The following is a 13,666-nucleotide window of genomic DNA, read 5'->3' as shown; positions in this document are numbered from 1 at the left end:
AAGCCTTTTTGGTGACATCGCCACATGAGCATGGCCACCAGATGATTTGAGGATTACCAGGCTGCGGGACAGGTCAGCTGGCATCTTAAAAATCTCTTCTCTAAAGGACCAAATCTGCAGCCAGAAGCTGTTTACTGGCTGGGAGGGGGAGGGAAATGGGTTTGTTTAAAAGGCAGAGACCATCGGGTTTGTTTGTGTGCCTGGAAGCTCGCTCTGTGTAACGGAGAGCTGAACTCTGCTTGATGCTTGTTTTCAAGTGAACTAGCAGGCAAAGTAAAATTTCAGTAGCAAAGTGCCAACATAAAAAGAAAAAAAATGTGTATAGAAATTGTATCATATTTACTAAAAGGTAAGTAGAACAAAGCCATTTTTTTCCAAGGTGGACCGCGTTTGTACCAAATGCCAGTTGTATTGGAAGTCATAGTTAGAAAATTGTTTCTAAACCCAGTTTTAGGGTTTGTTCTGTTTGTTTTTTTTTTTTTTTTTTTTAATCCTGTTGTTGCTAGTCCAGGTCCCTATTGTACTTCACAGAAGAGTTTGGATATTTATGAGTGGAGGTTCAGACACTTCCATACCAGGCAAATTAAACTACTTCTGCAAACGGCATCGCTTTCAGAGCGAGCATGAGTTGTGTGTAGGGAAGACCATTGTACTTGTAGGCAACGATGCTCGTGCCCAGGGTAGCGCAGCAGGAACCTGGAAACCTTCGTATTCTCAAAAGCGTCACCTGAATCAATGTGAAAGAAAAGCCAGACCTTTGGCAGCCTTTCTGTGCCACTCTGAAAGAGCAGTTGTGGCCAAAGAACAGGCGAAGCGGCACCGGGAAACTGGAGGGGAAAATATCTAGAAAAAAGCTGGTGAGATTTGATGAATCAGTTTCCGCACACAGCTCTCTGTGAGGCAACATTTAAGGAGTGTCCAATTTTTATCTAACCCTAAACTAAAGGTTTATACAACTTAGCTTTCACTTCTCATTATTTAAGATGTCTTTTATAACTTAGCCCTGTGGTACAAGCAGTTTGGATTAGGTTGCTGCTAGCTTCAGAAGTCATGCTCTGTTCTGACATAAAAATGAAAGAAACATTCTTAGAGAAGTGAAGTCTACCCTGCCTACCTACCACTCTAACAGACTTTCCATCATTTTTTACATTTCTAAAGTCCTTATATGAAAGACAGCAGTCCATTATCTTTTAATGCTAAAAGAAGAAAAATGGAAAAAGAAAATCAGAAAATAGAGCTCTGACTGATTTATAGGCACCGGAGTAGAGATTCCCCTGCAGCAGACCATGGTGAGGTAGGCTGTTCCCCTGCAGTCCATGGAGGTCCACGGTGGAGCAGATTTGCTGGCAGGGCTTGTGACCCCGTGGGGCTGCTGGAGCAGCCTGTTCCTGAAGGACTGCACCCTGTGGGAAGGGACCCACGCTGGGGCAGTTTGTGAAGAGCTGCAGCCCGTGGGAAGGACCCATGATAGAGAAGTTTGTGCAGAACTGTCTCCTGTGAGAGGGACCTTCACACTGGAGCAGGGGCAGAGTGTGAGGAGTCCTCCCCCTGAGGAGGAAGGAGCAGCAGAGACAACGTGTGATGAACTGACTGCAGCCCCCTGCCCCCATTCCCCATCCTCCTGTGATGCGCAGGGGGGGAGGTAGAGAATTCAGGAGTGAAGTCAAGCCTGAGGAATAAGGGAGTGGGGCGGGGGGAGGGGGGAAAGGTGTTTTCAAGGTTTGGTTTTATTTCTCATTATGCTACTCTGATTTGCTTGGTGATGAACTAATTTCTACAAGTCAAGTGATGCTATTGCTGAGTTATCTCTCCCTGTCCTTATCTCGACCCGGGAGCCTTTTGTATTTTCTCTCCCCTGTTCAGCTGAGGAGGGGGAGTGACAGAGCGGCTTTGGTGGGCACCTGGGGTCCAGCCAGGCTCAGCCACCACACAGGAACGCAGCCTCTGAGGTACCACCTTTGGGAGCGAAGACCCCTAGCCTGGCCTCACAGGACACAGCCAAAACTGGAAAAAGACCCAGATTTCAGACTCCAAGTAAAGCAACATTGGTTTTACTCATTTAACAAATGGTTAAATATTCTTAAAGGGAGAGTATTTACCAAGATATCTATTGGACTAAGAAACTGGATCGGCAGACCCATATTTCTCCCTCTGGTAATAGTCCAACTGACTATAAAGGAAACTTGGCTAACAAAGTACACCACACTGTCAGAATAAGCCCACAGCCCAGTTAGGCTTGACAAAAATACATTTGACAGGGAGGTGTAATTCATCATTTAGAATCACTGAAATGTATTTTATAACTTATTCTCTGGCGTTCACCCTGGAGAAGTAGCTGTGCTGCTTATCCAGCTGCTGCTGAAGGCGTAGCCAGTCCACTGTAGGTACAGAAGGGCTGAACATAAGATGTGAAAAATTTTGTCAGATTTTTGCATATGTTTCTATCACACAGGAGTTCCTTATGTATATGTCACATTAGCCTGGTATTTCCTTTTTATATTTTTAGTTTCACTTTCCTAATTTCAATCCATTCACGTCACTCCGTCTCAGACCTTGTTTTTTCCTTTGAAAACCCACTGCCATATGGCAGAAACATTAAAATTATTGGATCCAAAGTAAAAACAAAAGCAGCTTAGTGTTAGCACAAGAGGCTTAAATCGAGACAATTAAACCTAAGTTCAACTGAAAGTAAAAATTACAGATAATTTTGGCCAGTAGATATATACCATATACCACACGGACGGCCGTTATCAACCATAGCAGAAGCACACAGTCTTCAGAAAAAGATGATCATCTCCAGAAGTACCAAAATAAATACCCATGAGAAATCTGTGCGCTAAGCGTACAAGAAAAGTCTCTGGTGGGAGTATTTTTGAGAAGAGGCTGCCTTCCTGAGTTTCACCAGGGGCACACGCACCACTATGCAACCAAGTGATTTCCTTCAACTACCATTTTGGGAAGACGGTCATGTGGTGTTTCCAGTATGGACGGGACCCAGGATAATCCTTCTGCAGCCCAGCTTTCCTCTTCTGTTTGTTATTTTAAACGCTGTGATTTATACTTAGTGCTGCTGTGGGTGACAGCTACTATGACAGACACCTGTACATCTCCCAGATAATGACAGTTGGCCTGATTAACCATCGTGGCTTTGCAATATTCACGAGTAGCCTTTAGTTGCTCAGTTTTTAACAGAATAGTTGAAAAACACTTGATGGGCACAGTATGAATACAATCTCTTCCACATGTAAAAATATTGTCAGTGTTCATCTACAGGAATAAACCTGGCCCCTCAAAAATACCAAATTTTTGAGATGTAGTTGGTAATGTTACCAACTTGATGACACCAATCCGTGTGCCTTCCACGCTCTTCCCAAAGAGCGCTAGGTGTTAATTATTAACACTGACCTGCAGGTTCTAACCAAAGCTTTGGCAGGCAGCTCTGGGAGTTTCTGTGATAATGAGCAACAGCTAATAGGAGGGGAAGAAAACCAACAAAACCCTCCCAAAACTGCTCTCAGGGGAGGCAGCAAAATGACGAAAGAAAGAATGCCACTGGGCTTGGTATGGCATCTACCAAGGTTGTAGCTCGGGATCCGTTGGCTTCGGCTGCTTTGCGAGTCTCAGCTTGGCCCCTGAAATACAAATGGTGTTCGTACGCGTGACGCTTCGTGGGGGCACCGAGCCTGGCGTGGGGGAGTTTGTGAGTCTGAGGGAGCAGCGACGTGCGGGAGGCCCTCTCTGCGCTGGGGGGGATGTTGGGAGCAGGGAGTTTGCTGCTGTTGTGCCCAAGGAGGGGCTGAGAGAAGGCCAAAAGGGTCCCAAAAGTCCGAAATGTTATCAGGTCGCAGCCTCATGGAAGAGCAGAGCTCGGTAGCGCTGCGGGGTGAGCTCAGGCTCTTTACTGTGGTCGAGGACCTGTAACTCAAGGAGGCAACAGAGCTGCGTGACAGCGTGCCCGTGACTGGAGGCACGGGAGGGCCAGCGCTGCACAGGGGCCTTGCCCAAGCTGGGATATGACAGCACATTTCTTCTCATACTCTGCCCTATGGTTTTGATGCCATTAACAAGTTTCTTCAGCATCAGCTTCTGCATTGTGACTTTCCAGAGATGCACAATTCCTTGATATTCCCAATAAATTTAACTAAAACCCAGCAAAAACATTCAGTAAATCCTTTGCACCAATAAAATGATTTAAAATGATTTAAACTTTGCATCATTTTATGTTTTGAAATTATCCCAGTTCCTTTTCCCTTTCATTCCAGCCAACGCAGATTTTCCGTTGGAGCGTAACTGCAGCAAGTGGAGCTCTTTTATTGACTCCTGTAAAATTTCTGTGAGCACAGTTATTTGTTCTTCCATGAACTTCTGTTGGTGTGACTGGCCCTGACTTCGATGGGTTTCTGCTATGTACCGTATATGAACTCACAGCGTTGCAGCTCTCTCTGCATTTGCTCAGGCTGTGAGATTCAAAGTTGATTATGATAGAAGGGATCTTCGAATCAATTAAAAGTGCAAGAAGGAGTATTTGTCTTTGCTGTCATCTGTTTGCAGCCCTAGAACTCTTCACATTATTCTTGCAGTTTCTGTTTCCCATTTATCCCCTTCATCTTTGGCAGCGTTTTCACTGAGGACTCCGAGGCTCTGATTCTCCCCTCCCGGTCCCACACAGCGGTCGCCCATCCGACTGTAGGGGCTCCGGTGGGTATTTGTTTTCTTGGACATTGTGCACCAGGACTCATCTTACAGCGCGCAGAAGTGTATTTCTGCATCAAATTACACAGGAGATGGCTTGCTTCCGTTCTTTTGCCAGGAATCCTCTGAAGTGTCAGGGGTGAGCGGGAGAGGAGACGGTGTCCTGTCCAACAAAACCCCAAGACTGCGAGTTCTGTCCCATTCTGCGCAGCAACCGTCTCCACAAACCTCTGCCTGCAAAGCCATTTCAAAAGGCAGAAAGAGAGACATATTAACCCTAAAATAATCCACTGGTCAAGAAAATCTCCGGGGATTTAGTCATGTTCCCAATCTGCCTAAATTTGTCTGCCTGTCTTGCTCTCTTCAGAAATTCTGCTCTGGAGCTAAGACGTCTCTTCCACAAAAAAATGCTGCTTGAAACTGGTAACAGACTGACCAAAAAGCCTTGGGTTTGAGAAGTGAGCATTTTCCTGGTACATTAATCAAGTCTTTGTTCGAGCTTTGCCCTCCTGGGTTCTGGCTATTGCCTCTTTCTTCCCCTCTGCAATTTTTTGTCCGGAGTTACTGCAGTCACCCTGCTTTCTGGGATAAACAGTAAATGTAAGGCCACCCGCTGCTTTGCCCTGCCTTGCCCTCCGCCTGCCTCGGGGCTGCACCGCTCCGACACCCTGCAGCAGGAGAACACCCGTACTGTGTGGTTTAGCTCTGCTGCTGTCACGACGGCCTGCAGACACCAGGAAGAGGGGTGACAGAGCGCAACGTCCATCTCTGCTCAGCTGTCTCGCGAGTCTTGCTGCAGTGCGCAGAGACGAGCAGCTTCCAGGGCTCGGGGGGTTAGGACTCCTCGTGAAAACCTGCAAAAAGCAGTAGGAAACAAGTCCGACCTTCTGATTGCTCCGTTTCGTAGCTCCTGAGCGACGGCTGGAGAAGAAATGTCACAGCCCTCCCTCTTCGTGTGTCCTTGGGCCATGGAGGGGGAGAACGGGCTCCCCGCCAGCCCACCGCCTTCCTCGGTGATGGCCCACACGGCCTCGCCGTCCTCCTGTGAAGGACGAGAAGCTTGTTTGTCTCCGTCAATGCCTGGGGCAAGCAGAGGCCAGGCTGCGTGTGCCCAGCCCCTTGGGAGGTCCCCACGTGCACCTCTTCGTCCTCGCGCAGTCACAGCCGAGTCAGCTCCTTCTGTGACTTTACATACCTCAGCTGAATGGGTAACTGCTGACAAATCTAAAGATAAGTCATGGCAAGGTAGGAAAAATATCAGAAAGAATGTTTTCTCTACCTTAGTAATTTCCCCGAAATAAATCTACTATCTTCTTGACCTGGTATGATCAAAGAAAATGAAAAAAAACACCAAAAAACCAAAACCAACCCTTCCTCCCCCAACCCCAAGCCAAAGTAAATCTTGCACCAGCAGCAGCAGAACAGTGGTCGTGCCGAACTGTTCAAAACTGAGAGCTCGACGCCATCGGAAGCGCGAAGCTGGGCAAGGGCCTTCGGATACCCTGCGGGGCCCCCTCTGCAGCACCCCTTTTTCGGTCAACTTCGGAAAGCCGTTTGAAGGTGTCAGAGCAGGTGCCGAGTGAGAATAGGAGCCCGTACGTCCGCAACGCGGCACGTTCCAAAGGACCCTTGCCAGCCCCATGCCCATACCAGATGCAGCAGACGCATTTTTGACATCGTCACCACGTGTAGAGTATTTGCGTGATGACTGTTGTTGCGCTTCACCGTGATTTTTGGCTGCCTACTTCCAGAAACTTTGAAATCCATATTTAAAGGTATAACGTAAGCCCCCTGCCCTGCCCCAGCAGTGGGCTTTGGCAAGTGTCCCCTCAACCCTGCTCCGGCGCTGTGGAGCTCCTACGTGCGGTGGCCAGCAGGTGATGCTAAAATGCCTCCGAGGGAAGGAAGAACTTAACCTGCATTTTCATTGAAAGTGCCGGAATCCCGAGAAGCAGCAAGAACGTGCCATCACCCAAAGGTGAGGCGGGTTGCATTTCTGATCTTCTGGCATATCTGACTTGCACGCAGTTAACTGCTCTCATCTCATCAACAGGGAGTTCCAGACGTTTCAAATAAAAAGAAAGAAAACGCATGGCAGCAGCTACACAATAATCAACTGAAAAATTAAGTCTCTCAGTAGTCACAGAATGTTAGGGGTCGGAAGGGACCTCTGTGGGTCATCTAGTCCGACCCCCCTGCCGAAGCAGGGTCACCTACAGCAGGCTGCACAGGACCTTGTCCAGGCGGGTCTTGAATACCTCCAGAGAAGGAGACCCCACAACCTCCCTGGGCAGCCTGTTCCAGGGCTCCGTCACCCTCAGAGTGAAGTTGTTCTTCCTCCTCAGGCCCTGAGGAAGTCCCTGAAGATCTATGCTTTAGTCTGAAGTTTCGCACACTTGTGTACGCACAGGTACCCGAAGTCAATATACGAGGTAACAGGAGAAACAGTTCAGGGGTCAGCTCTATGTCGATACATAAATAGGCAGAGCGTTATTAACTGTTTGGCATAAGGAGAAACAGCAGGATCCTGAGAATAAAAAGTGAAATTAGAGGTGAATTGTAGGAAACTGTATTTGAGAGAAGACTAGAGTATCTCTGCACAAGTAATCTTCTTTCCTGTAAGAAAATACTCAGCTGTGATGAGCTCCAAGAGCAAGAGTTGAGACTATTCTCAGAAGCGAGAGCTTTTGGAGGAAGAGTAATTGAAAGGAGAGAAGGGATAGAAACATGGAGGTGAAGTTGTTCTTTGCAGAATATGCATCGTTCTCTAAAGGATGATTAGTAATTAATCCAAGGGAGCAAGCAGGGATTTGAGAGAGAACCAACTTGGATGAACAGATCATTTCAGAAGCAGTAACTTTTAAGAAAAACTATGCAGAGGAGGTACAGCTGCCCCCAGAAACGAAGCTGTTGCCCAGACTGGTGAGGCACAGAAAGAGCCTGGCACGTAACTTCATGGCGTAAGGTCACGGTCCCATGTATCGCACACCAGCTAAACTTACCAAAGTTCTAGCTCATACAATTTGACATTTCGGGCAGCTGGAGCAGGAAAACTAAGTCCAACACTGCAGTAACATTAAAATATAACAACAAGAAGCGACAATGTTTATCACCAATCAAATACAAAAACTTCTCCCAGCTGCTAAGGATTTACTGTACTTTCATGTGACATTCCTTACCTGTAAAAGTCAAGATCCCTGCCAGCTGAGTAACAACAACTCACCAAACAACCTCTGTTTTTACTTATTGTGCCCTGCCAGTATTGCAGAAATACTTGGCCACAGTTTCATACTCTGCTGACCAAAATCATACACCATAGAATCACAGAATCATTGAGGCTGGAAAAGACCTCAAAGACCAAGTCCAACCGTCAACCCAACACCACCGTGCCTGCAAAACCACGTCCGGAAGTGCCACATCTACACGTTTTTTTGAACACCTCCAGGGACGGGGACTCCACCACTTCCCTGGGCAGCCTGTTACCAAAACCCCACCCTGCCATTTCAAGGTCTCTTACTCCTCTCCTACCTCATCTCAAGAACAGATGTTGTCCAGCCTACTTTTCTTAATTTAGAGATTGGTATTTTTGCCTTTACTAGTATTAGTAAAATGATGTTTCTCATCCACAACGTTTCACATTTTCGATTTGTGTGTCAGTTCAATCAGGACTGATTTGTGTTTCCAGTCCCTCCAAACTGGTTATTCCGATCGGTGTAACTCAGCGCCTCAGATGCCTGCCTGAATTTCATCCTCTCACACCCTCTCTTCCAGACCTACTTTTCCTGAAGAAAACACAAGCACCACTCATGACAGGGCTAAAGTACCCACTTCAAGCATTTTTCAGGCAATCGCAGAGAAACTCTAGTTACCTTCCGTCCACCTCAGCATCCAACAACCAGACAGCTGACCTACCTCTCCTCAGCACCCCAGGAGGACACAGGACAGGCCTTCTCCTCCATCCACACACGCTGACGGACCTCTGTGCCGTACCATCAGTCCGAACGTCTCAAGCCCCAGAGGGGCAGCAAGGGGCACTGCAGAGACCTGGGGGTACGCCTACAGCTTCCACAGTGCCGCCGACTCCTTTGTGCTTGGTGCCACATCTGCATCGGACCCACAGCCACCCACACGCCGCGTAGCTGCGCTTTCACGCAGGGAAGGATGGTGCTATTGGCAAGAGGCAGGTAGGGTAATCGCTGCTCTGAGCGCCCATGGGAACGACAGAGGGCTGAAACACCAGGAATTCTCTTTTCAAGCAATCCTAAGGCAAAACCGCGAAATGGGAGAAAGGCAGGCAGGAGATTGTGCTAATGACCTCAGCTCTTCCCAGTTATCCCTCGCGGCCTTTTCCCTGAAAACAGCACAAACCCCGTGAAGAATTTGCCCGTGATGAGCTCACAGCCAGCTAACACTTGTGATGCGGTTGCCCGACTCCAGCAAAGCAGCCGAGGGCACACGCGATCAGCGTGACAGCTAAAACGTAAGAACCCTCACGGTGGTTCAAACAGGCTCAGCACTTCAGCAAGAAGTGAAGCCACCAGGCTAAAGACGGACCAGGCAGCTTGCCGCGAGACACGGCTTTTTTACTTTTCTTAGAGAAAGAAAAACAAACCGGACCACTAACTCCCATATCGTGTTTTCAAAGCGCTATTTGGACGGAGGCTTACTTTCAGACTACATTTGGCAATGATGGTGATTTTTTTCTTTCTCTGAAGAACCAGTTTTTACATTATTTACCAGTCACCAAAACATTAACACTGGTCTGACGTGTTCTATTTTGTCTAAATTTGCTCTGTTTCCATGCAGCTCAGCACTGTATTCCTACCTCCTAACCTTCCTACTAATTTACATTTTCTCAGATATCTGTGCAACTAGTACATTTTAAGAAAATGTCTGGTAGCATAGAAAGATTTTGGAAGAGGCCAGTATTTTGAAAGCTTAGACCAAACCCCAGGCCTCCCAAGAGGCCTGAAGAACAAGTATGGTACCCAGTGAAGCATCTGGATGCCCTAACACACGCCAGAAGCCAAAATGCTAGAAAAACTTCTAAAATTATCTGAGGCAATAATGGCTTTCAAGGGGGAGGACAACTTGAGAATAGCTCTTCTACAAAATCTGTGACTTTCTGGATCGTTTCCAGTACTGCACACTCAAATTCCAAAACAGCTGCAATTATCACAAGGCAAGGCTGCTTGAAAAACTGCGTGTGCAGTAGGTTTAGATTCTACAAGACAATAACGCACTTCGCAAACTGCATTTACAGGTGAAAATAAGATACTTGAGAAGCTGCTATGACTTGTCAACTAGTCTGTTGAAAACAACCCCAGGGAAACACACCTATCAGTTTCAAACTCACACTGGCTACATCTCACTTCTGTTAATCTGATTTTTAAACAGCAGTTGTGAATACGTCACAACAATGTTGTCACATCGCTACGCTGAAATTCTTGAGCATTATAGTCCTATTTCAATACTAGACAGCCAATTAATGTTTCTCAAACTAAGCATTCCCATTTGTGTAATAACTACTGACGATTTTGAGCAGTGCCTATACATACAGCAGGTGATCACAAACCCAGGGGCATTAAGAATATCCAATTTTATACTTTTTGAAATAGTCACACTACAGCTCACTGCATTAGTAAAGAACAAACACTTACCACACTCGCCCTTTTCCTGTTTTGAACATAAAACATGGAAGATTTATCTGAAATCAGCATTTCCTAGTGACTACATGCGGGGAGGGGCACAAGAACAAACCTGTGGGCAACGTCTGAGCAGAGCTGTGGTTGGGGACAGGCAGAGCACCAGGGCGGTGTGGTTCACCCGGGAGGGGCCGCGGAGCACAGCAATTCCGGAAATGTCACCTGAAGCCTTTTTACGTGCCAACTTCTAGCAGGTTAATAATGACAAGTTACCTTAACCAAAGATATTTTTATTGGGTTCAACAGTCAAGCATCATTAGGTTGAGGTCTTCTAGAAAAGCAAACTGGTAAGAAGAAAAAAAACCCAACCTTATGAATGGCAATCGGTACATGAAGTTTAATTTTTAATAAAATTTGATCAGGCTTGTTGAAAACATGCCAAAAGCCAAATTGTGTTACGAGTCTAAAATCACCGATTAAGATATGAACAAAATACTCCATTTTCAAAAAAAAAAAGCACACCTAGGTTTAATGCTAGTCATCCAAAATCGACATTAGTCTCTTAAGGCAAAAATAGTAATTTTCTTTTATTTTTTAACCTACATGAAGTACAATCAGCAATAGTTGCCGTACAGAATATGCATCATCGAGATCTCTTAAAAGCAAGATCAGCAGAGAATGCCGACTCATGCGTTGTTACAAGATCTTCTCAACATACTTACAATTCCACAGCAATCTCTGAAAATGTATCTGGGTTAAGGACTGGATTAATGCTGCAGAGTGGTTTTGTTAAGTGGGGGTATAATTTAATTCTTGTGCGCCACAATCACATTTCCGTGTTATAGCCATGTAGCACAAATAACATTTCTTGCAGATCTAAGGGTGTGCCCATATACATTAAACCATAGAAAGTGCCATAAAATACTCTATGCAATCTTTAAGCATGTCTTCAATATAACTGTATTTACATATTTTTATGAACTTATAATATGTAATGAGCCACTGAAGACATTTTTACAATATTTATTAGATTATGAATTTATAAATTCAAGGACTCAGAGGCACATAGTTTAAAAGGCCAAGAACACCGAAACTAATGAAGTCACAGAAATCAGAATATTTATGGACGCAACACCAGTAAAAAATAAAAATCACATCCAAACTAAAAGCAACACTTCTTAAGAGTCATCCTTCAAAGTCAGTGTAATAAAAAGTTCTCATTTCCCTCAAAGAAAAATAATTCATCCCACCTACCAAGCTAGAAAAATCTATTTACAGTTGTACTTTGATCAGAAGTATCATTAAGTTGTGTAATACAGCCACTTCTATTCTGCCATTAGAATTTAACATTTCTTTTAAAGTATAGTTGTATTTACAAATGCATAAATATCGTAACTCTGATCTTCACTAAGATCTGAATGAAAACAAGTTGTTAAGTCACAACACAAACGCGTTAGTGGAAAAAGTGTTTGGGGCAGCTGCATATTCAGTGTCATTTTCAAAGAACAGGAAGCCAATACTTCTGATAAAGCTCAAGGTCATCAGCTAGACCAGGTCTTTAAGTTAGGTTAATGAAGATTAAACCTCTTCTGTGTTAATTCTTTACATTGATTTCTTCAGTCAACTTTCACCACGCTGTATATTTTCGTTACAAACCAAAAACATGCAAAGAATCCAATTGTCCCTGGAAGGGAAAAAAAGAAAAAAAACCCCAATGAACTTACACATTAGGAAAACTGACAGAGGAGACACCAATTTCTATCTCTAGCTCATAAATCAGGACACACGTATGTGCAATCTGCTATCTTTAGTCTTCAGTACATCCATCAGATCAGGTAATAAAGTTACAGACAGCACCTGGTCTTTACGGGCATGAACTACCACCCACAGTATCTCCCTATTTTCACAATCACAGAGCTAATCACATGGAAGACTCTCGTTTCGATATGTTTCTGTGTTATTTCTCTTCCTACATATTCATCCTTTGTTGGCTCATTATTCCCCAGTCCAGCTCCTTCACAGCGCTCCATTTCACCCTTCTTCAGTGACTAGTCTCACACACTTTAACAGTATTCTGACCAGCTGCACAGATCAGGTATGATATTCAATAAACCAATTAGACTGACAGCATCACAAGGAGTTTGCATTTCTTAGTTACACTTTAAGGTCCTGGAAAATTAGAGCACTATCTTTATTTCTGTGTAAATCAAGTTAATACAAATTTCAAACCATAGCGTAGTTACTATGCAACTTGTACTTCTTATTCAAAGTGTGTTACACACCTTAAAAATAAACACTTCTGAAATACTTCAGGCAGTCAAAAGGTGCAAGCAAACCTGAAATGTAATTTCAGGATGAAGACTGTTTCCCTGATAACTCATAATCCTTTTAGCTGCAGAAAAACAGCTGCATCTTTTCCCTTTGTGAAACTCCAACAGCAGTTTTTAACAAAAATATTCTTTGGAAGGCAAAGTAGTTAACAAAGTTGGCTTTGTGAATCTAACTGGATTACTTCAAAGCAGCAGCCTCAGTCAGAACAATAACGGACTTCAGAGCAGCTCAGAACACCTGTTACAGGAACCTTCGTTTCCCACAAAAACTGGGACAGGAAAAAAGCCCTGAAGGTTATCTGATTTTTGCCCGAGTACCTCTTCTAAAATCATAGCCTTGATTTGTGCAAGAACCAAGTAAGTTCTTTAAAGAAGAAAAAAAAAAGTCTTTATTTTAGATCTGATAAGAGACAAAATGTAAGTTGTTCGCTAACTCATTCACTATACAGGCTTGGAAGGAACCATGAATGATACCACGGTAATTTTTTTTTTTTCTTCCCTTCACGCTTGCTAAACTACTGATGTTTAACTGACTCATTTACTATGATATGTAGTTGTGGTCCCAGCTGTGAACCAAAGATTTGTCATGTAGCTCCCGGTATTTTGCCTGCTGAGTCTGATCAATGACCTGGAATGCAGTATGGATGCAAGCGCCTGAAGCATGTGTTACACTGACACAGCAGCAGGGCACCGTCAAAACCCTCCCTGATGCTGACGATTTTTAACAGATGAGTAAGCAGCAGCAGAATAGTTTTGATACAACAATTACCATTTTCTCTTTTTAGCTTCTTCATCATCCTGACACAGGACGTCGGTTGCCTTTAGGAGCAGTTTTTGCTAAATTGCTAATATGCCTTTTCGTTTAAGAAACTGGAGAAGAACTGCCTGTCCCTTTACCCTGCCTCTAACTTTTTCTATAAAACCTTATCTCAAAACACTTCAGTAAATCTCAGAGAGCTGAACATATCCATCTTTGAATGCATAGCAACCTAAACGGAC

General features: G+C 44.6%; 1 protein-coding gene across 1 annotated transcript in view; it reads right to left on the bottom strand.

Moving 5' to 3' along the window:
- Positions 1 to 10,611: 10,611 nt before the first annotated feature.
- TM9SF2 (transmembrane 9 superfamily member 2) overlaps positions 10,612 to 13,666 on the bottom strand; it is a 30,657-nt gene continuing 27,602 nt past the window's right edge. The window contains exon 17 of the mRNA XM_075424195.1: positions 10,612 to 12,021. Within this exon, the coding sequence (XP_075280310.1) occupies positions 11,954 to 12,021 (68 nt within the window). The 3' untranslated portion in view covers positions 10,612 to 11,953. The remainder of the gene's footprint in view (positions 12,022 to 13,666) is intronic.

This window comes from Opisthocomus hoazin, chromosome 1 (assembly GCF_030867145.1).
Source record: "Opisthocomus hoazin isolate bOpiHoa1 chromosome 1, bOpiHoa1.hap1, whole genome shotgun sequence".
In the NCBI taxonomy this organism is placed as follows: domain Eukaryota; kingdom Metazoa; phylum Chordata; class Aves; order Opisthocomiformes; family Opisthocomidae; genus Opisthocomus; species Opisthocomus hoazin.
The sequence above is the reverse complement of the archived record's forward strand: the minus strand, read 5'-3'. Positions and strand labels throughout refer to the sequence as shown.